Here is a 22,590-nt window from a genome sequence, read left to right on the forward strand (position 1 = left end):
ATGCAAAAATATGTGCATGAAGTTACAAATACTTTGAATAACGTGTTACGCTTTCGGGACAGAGTACATGCGTTTGGTCGAGCTATAGTTCGTGCATGTGACGTCATCGGGTGGGTGCGTCTCGACCAGACGATGATAGCGTCGCTGAAGAAGACGAGGAGAACGCGGCGAAGCTCTTCCGCGTTCCTCGCCGAGCCTTCTTCGTGGCGAGGAAGGGATCGACCGGTGGGAGGAGTCGCGTGCGACTTGATCTTGATCGATCCGCAGAACACCCGTTAGATTTCATCGCCTTGCAACGAATCGTCCCGTCGATGATCGCTCCTGATCTGTAATTGTCCGTAATTGACAATAATGAGTTCGTAAAAATGAAGAAAAAAGAGAGAGAGAGAGAGAGAGGAGGAGGAGGAGGAGGAAAGAGACAGAGAGATAATCGAAAAAAGCGTTTGGCAATATTCCATTATATATAGATATTTTACCTTATTTGAAAGCCGCGCTAGAAACCAGAATAAAATTTTTATGTCGCCCGTATAACTTTGTATAACAAATGTAAGATGGAATCGATATTTACAAGGTTGTGATAAGAAATTTATGCATGGTATAAGTTTGTTTCTACAAAATGCATTAAAGAATTAAACCGAGCATTATTTTGCAGAATTCTTAAAGTCCTGAAGTTTATATTTGGAATTTATATTTTGTACTGTAGATACTCTCACAATATTTAAGTTAATCGAAGTGAAGGACCAAATAAATGAAAGTCTGATTTTATTGCTATTTTGTTCAAGCAAACAATTTTGCCTTGTTTCTATTCTATATATATAGGAATATGAAATAATAAAAGAATTTTCAAAGCGCTTTTTAAAAATATTTTTTCACTATAATCATGTTTCAATCTAAACATGATTACATATTGAATTCAAATTACATTATCTAAATAAATAAATTATACTTTTAATATTGATTCAATTTTTGTAACGCTCCGAATTTATAATTTTGATGAAATCCTTGATTTTGTTTAAAGCCGTTAAATTTGGGCGCATGTCGAAAAAACAACGGGAAAAGGTTGAAGATGAGGTCAGATTCCATAGGGCGCAAATGAGGGCAGCCTCAGAAACGGCGCCAGACAGTAGTGTATTTGAGCATCAGACGCCGAGCAGTTCGGATCAACATCATCCTTATAATGGCGGGTAAGTGTAACTAGAAGTGTAACTTTATATTGAAATTGAGGAGAACATGGACAATTAAGCTTGCTGTAATGGATGATCATATTATTAGAACCATAATTCGAAAAATGTGGTTTCTTTTTAGTTTGTATAGAAATAAAATCAATATTAAATTAGTATTAAATCAGTATTAAGATTTATACACATGATGATTTTTAATGGACAATTGTACACTAAAATGTATTAAAAAGATAATCTTAATTTATGTAATTATATAAAGTAAAAATGAAAATAAAATTAATATTTAGTAACACCGCCTTTTGCTACAATTATCGTGTCAATTTGTTTGGGCTTTTTATACGTTTTAAGCAGATTATTTTTATTGCTTTATTTCTATGATACGCTTTGATCAAATGCACGATTAATTGATGTTTGTTAATGATTCCTTGGAAATTTTCCTTTTCATCATTTTCAATGATTCTTAATTTGAGATTGGCGTATATATTTTGGCGTATATATGAGAGATAGTGCTATCTATAGAATGATGTCAAGAGTAATTTATACATTTAAAATTTGTAAACATCAGTATTTCATAAAAAAATAATAATAATATAATATTATTATACTTTCATGTAAAAGTTAATTACAATAATTTAATATAAAATCGTTAATTTATATTAGAGATTCTAACAATTTGATTACACTCACTGTATACTTCTTTAAGAATACGTGTTTTATTAAATAAAATTTATTTGTGTAATGCTCTACGTAGGAAATCTGTAGCTGCAAAAACACGTTAGCTTAATGTAATCAGATATTATTTCGCAATGTGAAGTCAAATGTAAGCACCGTGAAAATCTTTATCTTACTTCTTCCGATTAACTTGTGCTTTTCGTGAATGGACACGACTCACGCGGACCTATCATTTGTCCTCGACAGGTACACGTACAGTGGTAGCGAATACACATCGTCAGGTCCCGGCACTGGCGGTTACACGAATTACAATCACCAGGCGATGACGAATTATGAGCTTAGCGCCGACTACGTCGACAGCACGACGACCTACGACCCCAGACCGACGCAGACGCAGGTCGCAGATACCGTCGCGCCCGACACGCCCTCGGCCGTCACTGCAACCGGAGTACTTCCCAGTGTAGTCACTACTGGTAAGTAGTGCTTCATTCGCAATTCCTGGTACACATGGACCCGTTAATCCTGGCGCGATGCGTAAGAGATCATATCATGATATATATTATTGATTGATTGCTGGGACATGTAATTAGTTGTAATATAGAAAACAGAGAGAAAACGATAGAAAGAGAGAACCCCATAATAAATTTAAAATTAATTTACCTTTATCGTCAAGAGATGATATGAGATTGAGAAAGCAAAGTCGTATATAGCTCGAAATAGGTTTGTAAATAGTTTCCGAAAATTCATCATTTTTTCAACCACAAATAAATAGCGAAATAAATATAGATATATATTTGAGATTAAAAAATTTTATCAAATTATTTAATTTATTTTATTATTTTATTTAATAACGCGATAATTTGTTTTTTTAACTTGTTTTCAACTAAATTTTACTTTAAAAAGATCTTAAATTGGGGCTTAGTTACTAAGATATTTAATGAGGAAAGTTGTAAAAAGTTATAAGAAAACAAACGTCCAATCAAATTTCCACTAAGAAAAAATGTATTCTAAGTTATTCAAAAAACTCGTAAAGAAAGAGAGAGAGAGAGAGAGAAAAATGAGTGACAATAGTTATAAAATGCGTTGCATAATTCAATTTTTTACATTGTGCAAACAAATCTTTTAGTAACAAAAATATCACGTTTAAATAAATTATAAGTTTTTAATCCACAAGTCTCATTAAAAATTAGGTTTATATGTAAATATAAAGTAATATGTGTAAATATAGTTATTCTCTTTTTCTTGACATATATACTTGTAATCTTTTGCATTTTTTAATTTATTTCAAATAGACTTAAAAATTTTATTTGACATAAAACGGTAAAAATTGCAATGAAATAATAAAATTAAGATAATTTTTATAAAATTTTAACATAATTTTTTTATATTTTTCATAAACGTTTTTATTAACATAGATTTATTTCGATTTTCAATAAAATCGGATTATGCAAAAGATAAAATTAGTACGAATGCATTATGTAAGAGATCATTTTAATAAGTACTCACTAAATTAGAATTGTAATTTTCTAAGCGCAACTATTAAGTTTTCGCTTCGTAACCGGCACGCTAAATGCTTTCCGGAGCACTGTCATTAACCCAGAGTTAATTGCGTTCGCGTCTTTAATGTCACCAGAGTTCCTTCCATCTCATGTCCTTGTCATCAATAATGATTTCTCAGGCAAAACCACAAATTATTGCGCGATAATCATTTCTGTAATATCGGCACAAATATTTTCTTTGTAATTATTGTTATAATTTACATAGTATATATATGTTTTTATCTAAATTTAATTTTATAATTATTAATCATAAAAAATATTAGTTTTGAGAAAAATATTACCTTTTAATATTATTCACTTTTATGTTATAAATATTTTCGTGTTAGTTTAAAAAAAAAATTATACCAAAGCAATCTTTCTAATTTATTCCTATTCGTACAAACAATAATAATTTACACAAAGATTTTTTTATATTGTTTGATATAAATATTATGATTTATATAACGAAAATATATATCAATTCTTTATTAATACTCGATCACTGTATAAGAAGTTACATATTATGAGAAATTATAAATATAATTTGAACTTGAATTATAATGAAAATGTTTAATTTGTATTAATTAATTATTTTCTTTATTAATATTTTCTTTACTGATTTTATTGATTTTTTTATATAGATTTTCTTCTATTACCTTATTACATATTTATTTATGATATACAATTTATTAATATACCTGTACAGTACTTATATATTAGGAATTACACTTTGTATTTCCGGTTGCAAAATTGATTACATTTGTTTTCGAGTTGACTTGCATTTAATCAACGAAGCTTGCAATGTATAGTTTCACTAAGGTTGATCAAGACTGACTTCGATTCAATACATAGTAATGAAACTTTGCGTAGGAGCGAAGTAGATCAATGATGCATCGTATAATCGACTGATGATGTTTATTATTCATGATTGAGCAAAACACACACACATATACACACACATATTCTCAGAAAAAAATTACTTTTAAGGAGAAATTTTGAAGAGACTATCACTACGACGTTATAAAAAAAATCTTATTTTTGTAATTTCATTTCTAAAAATTTGCAAAAATTGATAAGAAATGTGCCTTAAAAATATACAAAATTTATAAAAATTATTTTAAAAAAATAATTATTAAAAAACATATGTTTATTATTTACAAGGAGTTAGTTTTATACATATACCTGAGCATAATATTAAATAATAAATTTGTTTCTTTTTCACGATTTAGTTCAAAAAATTTTATTTCAAGTACGAGTTCAAAATTTTAGACTATTTGTATAATGTAAATTATTATTATTTTAATTTTTAGAATTATTGCAGAATAGAATATATTTAAATAAGGGAAAATATTATCACAATATTTAAATGCCATATTCTTTATTTCACAAAAATCTGCCAATAGCAGCATATGTTGCAGTAAACTTATTTTTTATTAATTAAAGACTGTCTCAAGTTTTAACCAAACCAATTTATGTGAATCTTTACAGATGCTTTTTCAATTCGATTCAGTTATACATAGTTCATTTATACAAAGTGTCTGATTAATTATTAAGAAAAAGTATTTAATTACATTTGTTTCTTTAATTATTTAAATATAATCTACAGTGAAATATTTAATATTGAAGCTATCTTAGAACTTATTGGAATTTAATAACCAACATTTTTCAACTAAACAGTTAACCTTTGAAAAAGTTTGATGCATTTTTCTCTTGAGAACGATAATCTTTTCTCTCATTAAAAAATCTTAAACGGAGATGTTATAGAAATTTAATATTAATACTGGTCAATTAATTACTTATTTTTAAAAAGTATTAAAAAAGTATCGTTAAGAATACTTAAAATACTCAAACTAAGCGATTAATTGATCAGTACACGTATTTTTTTTTATATTTTCATAAAGGAGGATATTTTTGGAAAAATACACACACACACACACACACACACACATTATATTTTTGAAAGGGAAACAAGAAGTACACATATACACAAAGTGTACATACGTGTACACATTCCAGTTTGTCTAGGTCGTAGTAAGATAAGGCCCTATAGAATTCATTCAGAACTGAAATATTTAGACCTATTCACGATTCAACCCTCGAGACCAATTCAAGCCCTCATGAACTTTGACTTTTCGGCACATCAGGGAAGTCTCTGTCCGCCTCGACGACCGGGAACGGCGCAGGGGGTGGCGGAGGAGGAGGCGGTGGCGGCGGTAGTGGTGGTGGTGGTAATGGTGGTGGCGGTACTGGTAGCGGTAATGGTAATAGTAGCGGTGGCGGCGGTTCTGCCGCGGCCGCCAGCGGGACTGCCGGGAGCGGAGGCGGTGGCAGCGGCTCCCTGAGCGGCGGCGGAATCGTCGCCGTGAAACAGGAGACCACCGTCGAGCTCGCCGGCTTGGGCCATGGCTCGTATACGATGGTTGACTCGACGACCTTCCTTAGTGGACAGCAGCAGAGGGTCAGCAATCCATCTGAAGATGACGAAGTGCCGAGTCTGCCCAGTATGTCCCATGCGATGAGATGTGAGGTTACGTTTGTGTCCCTTTGCATGCCCTCATCCCTTAATTCACTTGCTTGATCCCGTGCAGAATAATTCCAGAGGACCAACAAAAGTTTGTAGGGAAATACGTCGCGATGAAATTTAATTATGAAAGTTCAGCGAAATTTATTTTAATCAATCTCTTTAAGGATGTTCTGTTATTATATAGTTATCTTTGCCAAAAATAAGCCACTATCATTCAAAAAAATGCGGATGATATTAGCCCGTGAAATCAAAAAATAAAAAATAGTTTGACTTATAACGATTTTATATAATAAAATGATCATATTTCTTGTTAAATCAATAACTTTTAATCAAATAAGAGGAACTAAATAAACTTTTGCACGAATATTTATGATTGCTTGATCAATATATGTTTAAAATTTGATTTAATTTTTAATGCTACTTTCTGAATTAAATTTGCAAATAAATATTATAAAACGCAATTTTACATATATAAGAATCAAGACTAACAAAAAAATTAAATTAAATAATTTAAACTAATAAGAAAATTGTGCTCAAATTTTACATAAATGTTCAAACATAATAATAGAACAATCTGTGAAATTTTTATATTTTTGATAATATTTTGTTACGTCTTTGTAATTTACATTTTATAAAATTTTAGTACTAGACTCACGTGAATATATATGTACATTTTTTTAAAATAAATAAATTATAATGATTAAAAAAATTATACCATATCTTAAAATAATTTAAGATAATGATGAGGTGAAATTATTATGTTATAATATGGAATCTTGAGGTGATTTACCAACGAAATTCATTAATCAACGTGAAAACTAGTCCAGCCTCATGAAAAATTCATAAAGAGTTATTCAAAAATGGAAATTACTTGCTCTTTTATGTTACAAGATATGACGTTATGTACTTGCTGACGCGATAAAATTATTATAAACGTTTTAGTGTATTTAATTACAAATGTTGGTAAAATGTTGGTCCTCTAAAATTTCATTTCAAAAGTTGAATGTTTGCATTACGCATGTTATTTTAAATGGTTAATTTACTTTATATTTAATTATTATGTAAAATATATTTCTCCACGCTTTATCTTTTTCATAATTGCATTTTCTAAAAAATTGTAGAATCTAGCATTTATTAATCTTTGTATGTCGATTCGTTTTTTATTTTCTCTGTACGATGTACGTAAATAGTTCATAAACTCTAGAAACTTTTTTTCACGGAATTCTAAACATTTCTGCTTTTAGTAATTTTATGTTCCACGCGATTGTACAATATATAAAATTTATTTAATGCTTTTTATGTTTGTTTTTTATCTATATTTCTTGTTTGAAGATGGTTTTTTAGTCCATTATAAAAAAGTATATGTATATAATGTAAATATATTTCTTTGAAAACAAAATATATTTCTTGCGTTAATTATGCAAGATTTTTTCTTAAGTACTTTATTATATACCTATATATGTATATATGTATGTATATAGTATACATAATATACACACACACTGGGTGTCCTCTAATTTTTACAATTTTTTTAAATTATCCAATGAGCAAAATATATAAAATCAAGACAACTTTAAGTTATTAAGAGTTTTTTAAGAAATATGTTTAAGATATTTTATAAAGAACTTTGAAAAATATCTTATACGTCAATTTTACTTGCTTATTCGACAATCTTTAGAAATTAATATCTCATTAACTGTTGTAAAAATTGCAAAACGGTACAGGACTTTTCGACTAAGTTTAATTCGCTCTACTTACATACGCTATATCATAATTAGAAGACTCTGTATATGTATATTTGTATGTATATATAAATACTTATATTATTTCTAATTTTAATCATTAATCAATATCTAGTATATATAAGTATATGCATAACATTCGAATGCACACAAACACATCTTCTGCATGAATTATCTATCTCTTTGTAACATAATAATCCACTCAATAAATTATTCTATTTAAATTATTTCCATTATTATATCTCTACTTCTAAGATTCTTGTAAATATCTTAATAGAAATAAAATTCCTATATAATAAATATAAAAATATAATTCTTCAATAATTAAAAAAAAACAATTTATGAAATAATTCTATAAAGATAATTATTCTAATGAAAGATTAATATGAATCGTACAATTGCACATTTGCTGTGCTTGAGATTAATTAAAAATTTTTTTACCGGCTTACCGGATAAACTCTCTTATCTTTTTTATTTCGCTATTATTTTTTAACCATGTATATTATGAAAGGAACTTTACGAGCGGAAAATTCGCCGGACTTTCGCAGATCCGGCACAAATCAGCGAGCTTCTCTCGAAAACGATAGCGGACGCGCACGCAAGGACATGCCTGGTGTCGACGGAACAAATCCAGGAATCCTTCCGGAAGCCCACCGACATCACCAGAATGATCTACTACAAGAACATGGCACATGAGCAGCTCTGGTTGGAGTGCGCCCAAAAGTTGACCACCGTTATCCAGCAGATCATCGAATTTGCCAAAATGGTCCCTGGATTCATGAAGCTCTCGCAGGACGACCAGATTGTTTTATTAAAGGCTGGTATGTAACTGCATCGGCATAAGCACTAGTTCTAGCGATAAAACTATATTGCTCTCTTGCGTGCTCTTGCGCGTGATTTGATCACAAATTTTAAGAATTTAATCTCAAGATTAATTATTCTATTTTTAATTCTTAAGTGGAACAGGTAAGCAACTGCATTATACATATTATACTTCATGCGGTCACTAATAATTTTATTCTTTTTCTAATTATTTATTGGACAAATCTAATCTTTTATCTATTTTATTATTGAAAAAATTAAAAAATTTTAGAAGGTTTGTTACTGCAGTTTTCTTCAAGCGTTAAGAGATTAGTCTCATTGAAATAGAAAGAATTGAAAATTTGTTTTTTGAAAATTTAATGTATAAAAAATAAACATTAATATGAATTAATCTATTGTTAAAAGACTATATTTTCTATCTTTCTTTTTTTTAAATAAAAGAGCGTTGTGAATTTTTTAAGCTATTTTTCTCAAAATAATGTTTTTAAAATCGCGGAAAAACTTTTCAAGAGAAAAGCCTTTTCACATGTTAAATATCTAAGGAGCATTGGCAACCCATTCTCTTGAGTCTAAAAAATAATATTTTATTATTTATAATTTTTATATATGTCAAAATATAAATCAATCAATTTTTTTGATTATTTTATGAACAACAACCATATTAACTTTTGTTAGTAATTAATTATGTATGTACTTTTAATTATGTAATTAAATTATGTATGTACTTTTTGTTAGTAAATATAATAAACTAAAATTTTTTTAATTAAATTTTAGCAAAATATATTTTTTCAAGTTAAATTATTTAACTTTATTGTTTCAATTAACGACATGTTGAATAGGAGCAGTGACGATAGAAATGATTAGAAATAATTGATTAGGTATAATTTGATATTATAACTTAATAATACAATGAGACTAAATCGCTTAATAAATTAATAGATATATAGTTGCCATACTTGAATACGTAATCATCTCTTATTACACTAGAATAATGAAGACAATATCCGTCAGTTTTTTAAAAAGTTTAGATAAGTAAAAAAATGAAATGCAGTTGAAATATCTATGCTATTATCCTACTGAAATGTAATAGGTTCCTTCGAGTTGGCTGTGCTACGAATGAGCAGGTACCTCGATCTCCAACAAAACTGCGTCCTATACGGCGACACCTTGCTACCGCAGGAGGCATTTTATACGACGGATACGGCGGAAATGAAGCTTGTTTCCTGCGTATTCGAGCTGGCCAGAAGCATCGCCGAACTGAAACTCACTGAAACCGAGTTGGCGCTCTATAGCGCGGCTGTTCTACTTAGCCCTGGTGAGTAGCACGAACATACAGTGTTTCACAAATCTGCTAGATAAAATTTACTGAAATTGTAATGAAAAAAAGTCTGCATACGTAAAGATTGGTTGCTGCAACAATTTAAATAGTAAAATACGGCATAGCATTTTTAATCAGCAATGTCAGTATATGATTTCGATAGGTTAACACAACTAAAAATTTGCTGCTACAATCAAAAACTGGTTGCTGCAGCTGATTAAAAATGCTATGTCATATTTTATTATCTAAATTGTTGCAGCAACCAATCTTTTCTTTCGGTGTGTTATTATCGTTAGTTTAAAATTCTAATATTACAATGTACGTGCTTTTTGCCTTAGTACCCGTTGAACATAAACTAACTGTAATATATTCCAAGAAATAAGTTGTCGCATGACGTCAAAGACGTCATTTTAATGACAAAGTGTGATGACAAATAATAATTGGAATACATTTCAAAAATACTCAGAATGTCTTTTTTCAGAACTTTTAATATTTATGAATTCTGAAATACTCTAAGATTCAGCATAAAGATCTGAGAAATTTTTTTAAAAAAGTTATAAAGTTATAAAACTACTTAAAAAATTTCGAAATTTTATAAAAAGATTAAAAAAATTTTTTCATAATTTTTCAAAATTTTTATGTAAATTTTAGAATTTTTTAGACTTTCTGTATTCAAATTTTAGAATGTTTTAAAATTCGCATATATGAAAAATTCTGAGAAAAAATATATATAGACTCTCTAAGTATTTCTGAAAAGAATTTTAATTCGTATTTAAAAATTCTAAGAAAAATTTTCACCGAGAGTGTTTTATTATATTTACGTAGTTGAGTGGGAAATTATAATATTGACGCAATATTACTGTTAGTTTATGTTTAGCAAGTAAGTACGATGCATTACGTATGAAATATATATATATATATATATATATATATATTTCATTGTATACTTTATTTTATCAACATTTATCATTTCTTTACATTTTAGTAGTTATTCATTTATTATTTGTTATATTCAGACTGAAAGAAAATTGTGTTTACTCTCAGATAATTTATAAAAATATCTGACTTATATTACTTATATAGCATTTTTTGCGATAAAACGTCTGTAAAGTTGAGTTCTATATGGATTAAAAAAGAAATTAATAAGAGAAAAAGAATTTCATATTTTTATTTTCGTTATTCAAACATACAACATAGTTGACTGACTTATGATACCTTACATAGATCGACCGGGACTGAAGTGCCTGGGAGACATCAATAGGCTGTCGCAGGCGGTGATCAGAGCGTTAAGGTCAGAACTAGATCGGAACCATGTGACGCCGATTAAGGGCGATGTGACCGTATGCGACGCAATTCTCGCGAAGATACCGCAGCTACGGGAGATCTCACTGCTGCACATGGACGCGCTGGCGAAATTCAAGCGGTCGCAACCGCATCTCGAGTTCCCGGCCCTCCACAAGGAGCTCTTCAGCGTCGATAGCTGAACGAGCGACACGGCGCGGAACGTCGTCCCGGCGCTGCCGAGCAGACAGGAGCGCGAATAGCGTCTCAGACCTTGCTCGGTCAAGGTGAGTCCGACCGTCCCGGAAGAGAGATACTCGACGATCTCATGGCCCGGGGAACCGGAAGTGGCGACGCTTCCTAGGAAGAATCCGCGAGCCGACTCGGATGAGAACGATGACGAAAGACGAGGTATGAGTGTCAACAGATCGATCGATCGTATCGACGGTCCGTTTCGTCGCGAAATGATTGAAAAAAGGTTATTGCTTGTATCGAGAACAAAGAGACAGAAGCAATGCGAATTATGGCAATCGTTTACATTACATTAGCTTCACGAGTCTGCAGATCGGAGATTCGTGCTTTTAACTCTTTTAAGACGACTATTTTTAAGACGATTTATTAAGCACAGGTACTCGGAGAAGTGAGGAACGATGTCAGAATGCTTATCTGGATTCCGCAATTTAAGTTGTAATCACATCTTACATCTAGCATTAAATGTGGTTTTATAGTTCTCAACTAATGAATACAATGAACGCGATTCTTATATTAAATAAATAAATAAATAGCATTTAAATATATAAAATGAGAAAATGCAACTATAATTTTTAGAATGATTAAATTAGAAATTTATTTAAAATAATTTTAAATTATTTCACGCTGTTTTGTTCGATGAAATACATAAAAGTGATAAATTTAACGCACAAAATAAAAATTTTAATAATTTTAAAACTAATGATTAGAAATATAAAATTGATATTGATAGTATATATTATAAATTACTGTTATGAAGTTTTTTAAATATATAAAACTATAAAAATATATTTTAAAATCTCAATGAAGATTTACGAATGTATCTCCGGTAAAAAATTTTTCATGTATTGTATATAAAGAATATATATATACCTATAGGTACATATGTGTGTATATATTTATGCATGAACAATTTTTTATCGAGTTTTTTTATACGTTATATATGTTTCATATATGTGAGATAAAATTATTTTTAATAATCAGTGATAATAGTCGCATAAATTTTGTTGCTTTTAAAGCTTGGCTCTCTCGTGGCGTCATATTAATTGTATAACATTAGATAATTGTTATGTACATATATAGCGCTATTTCTTAATAGTCTCTTAAAAACAATACTATTCCATAATCCTGAAATCTGTAAAATGTGCAAACAAAATAATTTCTGAAATAATGCAACGATTTTTGACAGCTAAGAAATGTGCTACTTTAGGAATTATGTATTAATTTAGAAATTATTTTACACTTCTACATGACATATCTTAGTTAGAATAGATGTCTCAGTTTGTCGCCTATTTTACAGACTTCAGAATTACGAAATTATTATGCTTTTAAGGGTAAATTATAAACTAAAACTGTACGTAATAAGTAATCTGTCGTCACATAATCAATATAGCGCCTTGAGATACCCGAGCCTTAAGCAAATAATTTTTTTAGTTTGCGTGATATTAAAAAGACGTCTTTTATTTTATCAAAATTAAGTTTGAAAATCGTATTAAAATACAAGCGGGCTTGTACTTGAGAAATTATGATATAACCACTGAAGAAGATAAGTAAAATCTAAATATTATTTCAAGAAGAAGATCAACAATGAGATGCGTGATATAGGAGAACTGTTTATAGTTTCTGTATCTATTTGTATGTTATATTTATTTAATTATGTAAAATTATGTTGCAGATTAAGGGATATAAAATAAATAAAAATACATTTTATGCACATTAATATTATGATTTGTTAAAATCTTTTTAATTTATTACGAATTAATATTACATATAAGGCATAAGAAACATACAAAAAAATCTAAATATTTTTTTTGTTAAAAATTAGCATTTCTAATTTTATCAAATTGATATGTAATACGTGCGTAAAATATTTATTCTTAATACATTGTCATGTACACACAACTGAAAAGGTTACATTTTAAGCTATCAATATACTTTTTCATTGCATAAATAAAAGTTGCTTGATATCGTTTTTTTACATAATCGCTTGTCCGAGTATCAACATGTTGAATATTCGGGAGCCTTACATCGTTACACTGTATATAAGATTTTTCTTATTGTTTAAATTGCAAAGAAGAGAAAAAGAATCTTTAGAACATAACAAATGTAAATGAACTCTCGATTGTATGAATTTTTTAATAATATTTTAACTCGTCAAATGGATATGACATAATAAACAATACGTAATATGCATGGTTTAACCCTTTAATCGCGGTAAATTATATTTGTTTAATATTTTATTGTATTTGTGTAAAAGATATAAAAAATTCTTGATTAAGTTTATCGTATTTGTGAACTCATATATTGTGAAAAATTTGATCAGTTATAATAATAATAAAACTTGATCAATTATAAATGTTATTTATACAATACAAGTGATTATAATTCATAGTCTATTATAGTTTACTATAATTCAAATAACTTAATTATTGCTTGTGATGTAATGAACTGGAAATCGTAAATGAGATGAACTCAATATTGCCGTTAAAAGGGTTTAAACTGATGATTTAGAAAATCATAATTTGTAAATATGCTTATACGGTTACCAACAATCTGATTCGAAAGCAGATTGATTCTGTTTCTCCTTCTGAAACGTCCTTAAATCTTTGATTCTCTAAAAAGTGATAAAAATGATTTATCAGTTAGTTGACTTTCACAGTTTATAATATATCAATTTTCTTTAAATCAAATATCTTTTACAAATGTTAGATCTTAAACAATATTGGACGTCCTGAATGAGAAATCAAAGTATAATAACGACGGATGAATATGATTGTAGTTGAATCAGAATTTAATAGAAGAACTGTTTACAAAATCAATTAATTTTTTATTAATTTTATATCAATCTACTGCATCAATCTCTTTTAAATGTTACAAAAATATTATATTATTTGTGAACTCGAAAGTATAAATTTTTAATTCGATTCTGATTCATTCTTCACGATTTCTTTCATCCGATTCATCTTTAAATCAGGTGGCTCGAATTTCAACCGATCAGTCTACCGGATAACATCCTATTAACCGTAATATACACTAATTTATTTGTTAATAAACGTTAGACTTTGCCTCAATTTTAATTACTATGTTAAACTTATGCGTCTATATATATTTTAAGATGTTTGTTGTTTATAATGACGAAGTATTAACGTGTTCGAATTCGAAAATTGTGGATAATTCGTAAGCATGCGTAACTATAAGAGGTACGCAGGATAAGTTTGTTTTAATGTCGATCAAAGTGTGGACATTTCATGATCAATGATTAGATTTCAAGCTACAGGATGTTCCAAAGAAGTATATATCGATAACAAGATTTATCTTATCCTTAAAATTTTTCCTGCATTTATCTGCAAAACTTAATTACGATTTTTAATTTATAGTTTTAATGTCAAGTTCATTTTCTATTAAAATTAATTTTTATAAAATTTATAAATGAACAAAATAGTTTGCATTTAATTTAGAGTATTTTAAGAAAAATATAATTAAAAATATAATTCTTATCTTTGCGATTGTGATATCTTTTTGGGACGTTTTGTATTTTTTGCTTACATAATAAAATGTTAAATTACCTTATTTGTTATACCAATTATAGAAAATGATATTATCGTACAAATTAGTCTTAATCAAACTGAATGTCCGGTAGGCTTATAAATGTATGTCACGATGGACCGTCTTAGATAAAAGTATCGAATGATGCCTCTCTTGAAAGACAACCAAATTAGTTGCCTCACTCTGATGATTCTTCCTAGGAAACGTCAAGCTAAACACGCTTAAGATAAATCTAGGAAAGTAATACGCGAAGAATCATGTGAAGAAGAAAACACATCGAGATTGGAACGCTGGTACATGGCCTCGCTAATCGTTGACAGATACTTTGAGAATTTATTACAAATAGAAGAACTTTGTTATCTAATTTTTAAATTAGAGAATTTCTCTATTTAATAAAATGAGGAAAATTAGAAAATTTATTGTGCGAGAGATGGTTTTTTCGAGATATGAGACATAATAAGAGATATGAGACAAATTTAGAGCGTAACGTATTTTTTTCGAATGTAAATTTTAGGTGATTAAAAATAAAACAAATATATGCGACTCTCTTTATTGTCGTTAAAAGAAATACGCATTTCTATAAATGTTTACAATGAATTTTTAAGTTTTGACATTAAATATAATGTTATTATATCTTTCACGGAAAGAAAGTGCATAATAAATAATAACTGTAGTTCGTTAATGTATAATAAATAAGTAGTTAGTGAAATGAATAGCATCTGCTACAATCTGAATTTTAATTTTGTTTTATTTATTTTTTTTATAGTCATGGAATCAGCAACATACTCCACTTATCACGCATTTTTTAATTCTTTTACTACATATTATAATATAATAGGTTCAAAATTCAATATATATATATATATATATATATATATATATATATATATATATTAGTAGAATAGATGTATACTATTTGAATATTTGTTTTTGTCTCGAGTTTTCTTCAAAGAAAATGTGAGGGGAATCTTAAATTACAAGGCTGACTTAAGTTAACACTTTGTCCGATCACGCGTAGATCATCTACTAGCGTTCGGTGAACTGCGATTATAACACATGCATTCTTCGACGACGACGATGACGATAACGATGATGACGACATTAGGAACATTATACACAATCGACTGAATAGTTATATTCATAGATTCATACGGTGCTTACGACAGGGAGCAAACCAGGTACAAGCGTTATTTAACCGTATATTCGTCTCCTTTCTGTTGCAGATTATTTCCTTCATAATGAACGTATTGGGCCTTAAATAAACATTAAAAAAAACATTGTTATATATAAAGTATACATAAAAAGCAACATAAATATATATACAGAAGAAATATATATATATATATAAATATAAAGTATAAATATATACATATATATATATAGTGTGGATGCGTATGTGTATACACGCGCACACGATATACGTCTCGGAGAAAACAGAGGTGTATACACATACGCGTGTCGTTATAAGATTATATTATATAGATCGAGAGAAAAAAAATCGCGAACGCGCGCGTGCGAAGGGAACGAGAGCGAGAGGCGTGAGAATGTGCGTGTGTGAGCGAAAACGATGAGCGCGAGTGTGTGAGTGCTGATTGGCGAGAGATATCGGTTGTTACGATACATACATAAAGTATATATTGTATTAACTAAAAAAAAAATAGTGGAGGGTGGAGAGGGGGGAGAGGAGAACGGTGATTAACCGAGTCTCGCCGGGACGATCCGAGGATGACGTGATAATACTATAATCGAGGACTGATGTTTCATGGGAAGTGAATCTCGGTTGGGCCGCTCGTGCGACATAGAGAGACCGATATTATTGCACCGTCAAACATGAGAATACGATGGACGGGCGAACTCAGCGAATAGCATCGACGAAGAGTAGAGCTTATATTGCAGAGGACGAGGAACCGTGAAACCGCGCCGGAGTTAAGTGTTAATTAAACACGATAATGACGACGGGGATGTCTCCATCCTTAGAGTTTTCTCCGCGAACATTCACTCGATTCATCTTTCCATTCTGCCTTGCCCCTGTTAATTACCGCACCTGTATATCGATCGTTAATGATGTAATTATTAGTGATAAAGAATATGTGATGATAATACGGGGTTGATAAATGCTAGGAAATTAAGAAGTTTAACGGAGATTGTTATAAGTAAAAAGGAGAGAAACTTAGAAACAGATTAAAATGGAAAGAATAAAAGTCTAAGGCTAGTTACGGACTGGAAATATTGAAATAGGAAAATAACGGAAATTGAAGAGCTAATGTATCGATCGTCGTTATTGTGAATCGACATGTACATACGAATAACTGTGAAACAATTGGAGCTTCTTTTACTTCTCGCGCAGCTTGCAAAGGACCGGTTTGTTCGCTAAATGTTCAAATGTTGATTAAGCAAAGATATAAGTATGTAGCGAATACGTATTATGGCATATTCTATTTAAAGATACGACGTGGAGTTTGCCCTTTTTAATCAGATTGTCATATTAACACGTATTATATTATCCATTCGGTAGGCGAAATTTTGTTCAACTTATTAGTAAGAATATTTGGCGAATAAACGTTTCTTTCTACGTAAAATGGACTTAAACGCAAAACATCGGCTGCGGTTACGCGTTCTGTCGCCACCGCGAGTTCGAGTAGTGATTCGAGTATAGTTCTGAGCTACTTTATAGCATAAATACACATATAAATAAATAAATAAATAAATATATGAATATATAAATAAATAATTATATATAAACATTATATATATAAATATATATATGAGAGTATATTTCGGTGGAACAACCGAGATTCGACGGTCCTCGTACGATTGATGAGAGTAACGGGCGTTATGGATAGTGATTTCGTCCACGGATCAACTCGGCCAGATCTCACGGATAACGGTGACACGTAACACGCTCACGAATCCATACATATACATACATACATACTTATATACGTACACACATACGTACACACGCAGAGACAGACCGAGAAAAAAGAAAGGTAGTGAAAGAAAGAGAGAGAGAGAGAGAGAGAGAGAGAGAGAGAGAGAGAGAATGAAAGTGAGAGCGAGAGAGAAAAACGTTATACGAATCGATATGCGCGGATGCGACTTTCACGAATGCAGGCGTAAATAGAGCTAACCGACTGCATTATGCGCGCGCATTAAAAACATTTTTGGTACTATACGGCACTTGTATGACGCGTCTCTCTTTATACGTAAACCCGTACTTCTTATGGATAAAAAAAAAGATGAAAAAAAATATGACACAATAGCCCGTTGTCGCGCGCTGAGATACCCTCACGAGGCGTTTACATTATATACGCACCGTCACCGGCTTTCCTCGCTATCGTCGATCGTTGATCGAAGATCAAGATGAAGATCGAGATATGGATTTTATTAAACGGCTCACCGTTGTTCGTCGACACTTTCGCGACCGCTCGCATATTTTTAAATGAAAATTACGTCGTTTGGTGCCGGACCGATTAAAAAGTATTCGTACGCCTTCGTGTTGTTGCTAAGTATAAAATTATGTTGCTAAGTGGCAAGCTGGAATATAAAAAAGGTATTCGTACGCCATTACTTTTTTGCTATAAATAACATTACGTCGTTGAGGAGCAGGTTGAAATAATAAAAATATTTGTATACGCTATATTGTACTTTTATTATAAGTATCTTTAACTCTCGTTGTATGTAATGCAATATTAAATCCTTTAAAAAGTTGTATGGATGGTAATATCGATTTAGAGAATAATATGGGATACGTATGTGGAATTACATTTCTTTAATTTGAAAGTTACTTGTAGCGATGACGTGCGAATACTAGTTGTTTCATTCTTATTTTTAATGAATTTCTTTAAAATAAACTATATAAATATTGCAGCTACTTATGTAAACCCTAAACGGTATAAGCGGGGTCTGACAGACCGTTTTTAATTACCAGACGTTATAGAAATTTTATAACGCTCTATTATTATTATTATTATTATTATTATTTGTATTTATAAAGTTTAATATAAATGAATAAAATCTAATTTCCACACGTAAATATTTCGGACATGTTTTATTTTTATATAGATATATAATTATGCATATAATTACTATTTATGCAACATCTCCTTTGTATGTCGACCCCTTTATATTACGTAAGTAAAATAATTTATACTGTTTAGGGTATTTATTTATAACTCATTATCATATTCTTCTCAAAAGCTAAAAATACGAAATAATGCTAAAAAGCATAATGCTCGAAATTATAAAGATTTTTTACAGGCGAACATTTAATTTGTACATTTATATCGAGTAGCATAATTTTACATTAAAAAGCATAATATAAATACAATTGCGAATTTTAATAAGTTAAATATATCGATATTAAAGTTATATTAATTTACAGTTAAAAAATAGTGGTCGCGAAAGTGTTAAGAGTGTATTGTTATTAGCCTTACATGTATATACATATATAGAGTTCGATTTTTATTGCGTATTTATATATTTTTATTCTTTCGATATTAGATAACATGAGTATTAATTCCTCGCGTTGGAACAATTATTCAATCTTAAATGACAACTTAAATGACAATTTATACAGTGACTTCATAATTGTTAAATGGATTTTTAGTAATTTGTTAATGTTAAAGCGAATTTTACATACAAGCATCTGATAATATTTAATATAATAATATTTATGATAATATGACATTAGAATTGCTCATCAATACGATAACTTAATAGAATATCGATATTTCATTCATCTGTTAAACTTTACAAACAGTAGAAAATGTTAATTTTTAAGATTTAACTTTTTAATGCTTGAAATATATATCTCGATTTTATCAGATGAGTGCTTAATAATTTTTTCTTTTTTAAAATTTTTTGAATTTCTAAATCAGTTTAATCTTTAAATTCTTGAGTAGTTGAGTCTTTTGAATATAATTTAATCTCTTAAATACTTTATAATTTTTCAATTTTTGTTATATGTCCATTTCTTGTATTTTCAAATTGTCTAAAAAATTGTTAAATTTCAAAATCATTGCCAGAGCAGCAAAGAATGAATGAATAAATTGCTTTTGCTTTCAACTGGCTGATAACTTTATCATACTTAAGATTTAAAATTATCGTAAAACTTTTAATACGAGTGAGCATGATTGTTTTTTTTATTCTCTTCGAGAATATCTTTGTTATAAAAATAAAATATTTTAAAATAGTTTTAAGATAAAATAAAATCAGAATTGCGCAATCCTAATTGTACGATAAGTAGTCGAGTAAGAAATACCTTTCGGATGCATATTCTAGGACAATTTTATTCTATATATAAACTTTTTGTTTACTGTCTAAAAAAATGTGACAAATATATGTATATATATATCTACATCTTTACATTTTTGTGTCCATAATTGCTAAAATTATATTAATAACATTGATTTAAAATTGTATGAAAAAATATTAAACCTATTTTTCTAAATTTGTCATTGAAGATGAAGCCATTAGATATCATAAAAATCATTTAGATATCATAAAAAAAAGATAGCTTTATTCATTTACATCTTTTTTTAAACGTTTAATGAATTAATGATAATACTTAAAAACAAGAATATAAATTCATCCTTTTATCAAATATTAAGCTTACTTTATAAAATCAGCTTCATAATAATCTCCACATTAAATATATTTACCGTTATTTATATAAATCTATTTTGTTTATTTAAAAAAATACAGAATTACAGTTTGATTTATACAACTTTATGTATTAGATACGATAAAATTAATCGTAAACGTTCTTAATGAATCAATCTGGTTACCATTGTCGAAATTACTTAATAAAAAAGATTAATTATTTCTCTATTAACGAAATTAGAATAAGCTCGTAAACAGCATGCAAACAAAAGTTTCAATATGCATCCGAAAGAACCGAACGCAATCGAGAAGGGATCGACGAGAGCGACGGCAAATCTGTCACGGTGCGCCGACTGACACGCTTTCGGACGGTTGCATATACTTATAGCGAAAAATTAAGAGAAATGCATATTATTCTGCCGATTAACGAGTAAGTGCGTAGGATTCGTTTAATTGTAGATCGAACACGTACACAGTCACGTTACGCGCGAGTGCAAAATGCATACCATCTACGACCCTTCTTCGCTCACATCTCTATCCCCTTTACTCGAGAACAACACGCATATACATGTACACATCCACAGAAACAGACACATATGCGAACATATATATACACACACACACACACACACACACACACACACACACACACACACACACACACACACACACACACACACACACACACACACACACACACACACACACACACACACACACACACACACAAGACACATAATACACACATATTATACACACACGCATACAATAAGGCGCAACACGTACACGCGCACGCACGTTGCAATTAGACGTTATTATCGCAATTTGGAGTTAAATTTTATAATATATAATATATAAAAAATATATATAATAAATATATATATATAAAAGTTGACGGATAATATAGAGTTATGTTAAATATCTAAACGAAGGTATTCATGTGTTTCTTATGTGTGAATACATTATCCCTTTTGTTGCGCAATCACAATCGCGAGGTTTCCTTTTTCTCTCGTATCCCTAAAGTATAGCTTAAATGAATACGATATTTGCACATTATAACGTTCTCATTGTAGGGATCTTTTAATTTTTATTATATTATAACAATGAACTATTTTACTCATGTACATCTTAATAAATATAAATCAAGATTTTAACAAGATGTGATTAACGTATTAAAATCATATATATTTAATCTTATAAATATTTTAAATTTATTTTTAATTAAGATTTATTTATGATAGCGTTATAATATTGCTCAAGTACTTTCTTTGTTTTTATATTATACCAGTGAATAGATGAACTTTAGACATCATTTTTATTGTAAAATTTAATAACTGCCTTTTTCGTGTTCAATATGTTTAAGAAATATAGAATATTTGATGACTTTAAAAAATTTATTTGTTATCTTTAATTAAAAATAATTTAAAAAGAATTTTACATCTTTTTTATTGTCATCAGAATTAAAATATTATAGTATTAAAAAATTATTTTTACTTTATCTAGTAGCTGTTATACCTAATATTGATATGTATATGAACATTTATAGTTTTATTCTTTTAATAATTTAAGATATAATAATAATTTATAATTATTATCATTTGATTTGACAACGGTATTATTTTTTAATAATTTAAAAATAAATTTAAATATAACAATAACATAGATCTGCGAGATTTGGTCCATTGGGATGTAGGAGTGATTTTCGATATAACTTTTTGCGCTGCGAATCTGAATCTGGCCACAGAATTTGTCTAGCATGTCAGAATTTTGAGATATTCCAACCTAAATATGCAAAAAGGCTTTCTTGAGATCTTCAGATAATTTTGAAACGTGAGGATATGTTAATTTGATTCGGATTATAAATTCGGATTTAGCGCACAAAATTATGTCGGAAACCACTTTTACATCTCAATGGACTTTCCAGTCTCATTTTCACAAGTCTGTGTGATAATAAGTGTAAATTTAATTAACTTACATATATTATCAAAAAGGAGCAAATTTTTCCAATCTAAAAAAAAATACAAAATATGTATAATCAATATTTAAATATTATTCTCATATGTTTCATTTTCATTAAATTTAATTCAACATATTGGATTTTTTATTTATATAT

General features: G+C 29.3%; 1 protein-coding gene across 8 annotated transcripts in view; it reads left to right on the plus strand.

Annotated features, from left to right (window-relative positions):
• Nucleotides 1-21,634, plus strand: part of Hr3 (nuclear hormone receptor 3 ROR-beta) — a 115,325-nt gene extending 93,691 nt beyond the window's left edge. For 4 of the 8 annotated variants that reach the window (XM_087405932.1, XM_087405928.1, XM_087405931.1 and 1 more), the window contains 6 exons: nucleotides 1,019-1,184; nucleotides 2,100-2,326; nucleotides 5,536-5,913; nucleotides 8,206-8,478; nucleotides 9,570-9,794; nucleotides 11,022-21,634. In XM_087405932.1, coding sequence (XP_087262058.1) covers nucleotides 1,019-1,184; nucleotides 2,100-2,326; nucleotides 5,536-5,913; nucleotides 8,206-8,478; nucleotides 9,570-9,794; nucleotides 11,022-11,281 — 1,529 coding nt within the window. In that variant the 3' untranslated portion in view covers nucleotides 11,282-21,634. The remainder of the gene's footprint in view (nucleotides 1-1,018; nucleotides 1,185-2,099; nucleotides 2,327-5,535; nucleotides 5,914-8,205; nucleotides 8,479-9,569; nucleotides 9,795-11,021) is intronic. The other 4 variants (XR_015545009.1, XR_015545008.1, XM_087405929.1 and 1 more) reach the window with 4 other exon arrangements.
• The last annotated feature ends 956 nt before the right edge of the window (nucleotides 21,635-22,590 follow it).

This window comes from Acromyrmex echinatior, chromosome 4 (genome assembly GCF_024713525.1).
Source record: "Acromyrmex echinatior isolate Ae372 chromosome 4, ASM2471352v2, whole genome shotgun sequence".
Taxonomy (NCBI): Eukaryota; Metazoa; Arthropoda; class Insecta; order Hymenoptera; family Formicidae; genus Acromyrmex; species Acromyrmex echinatior.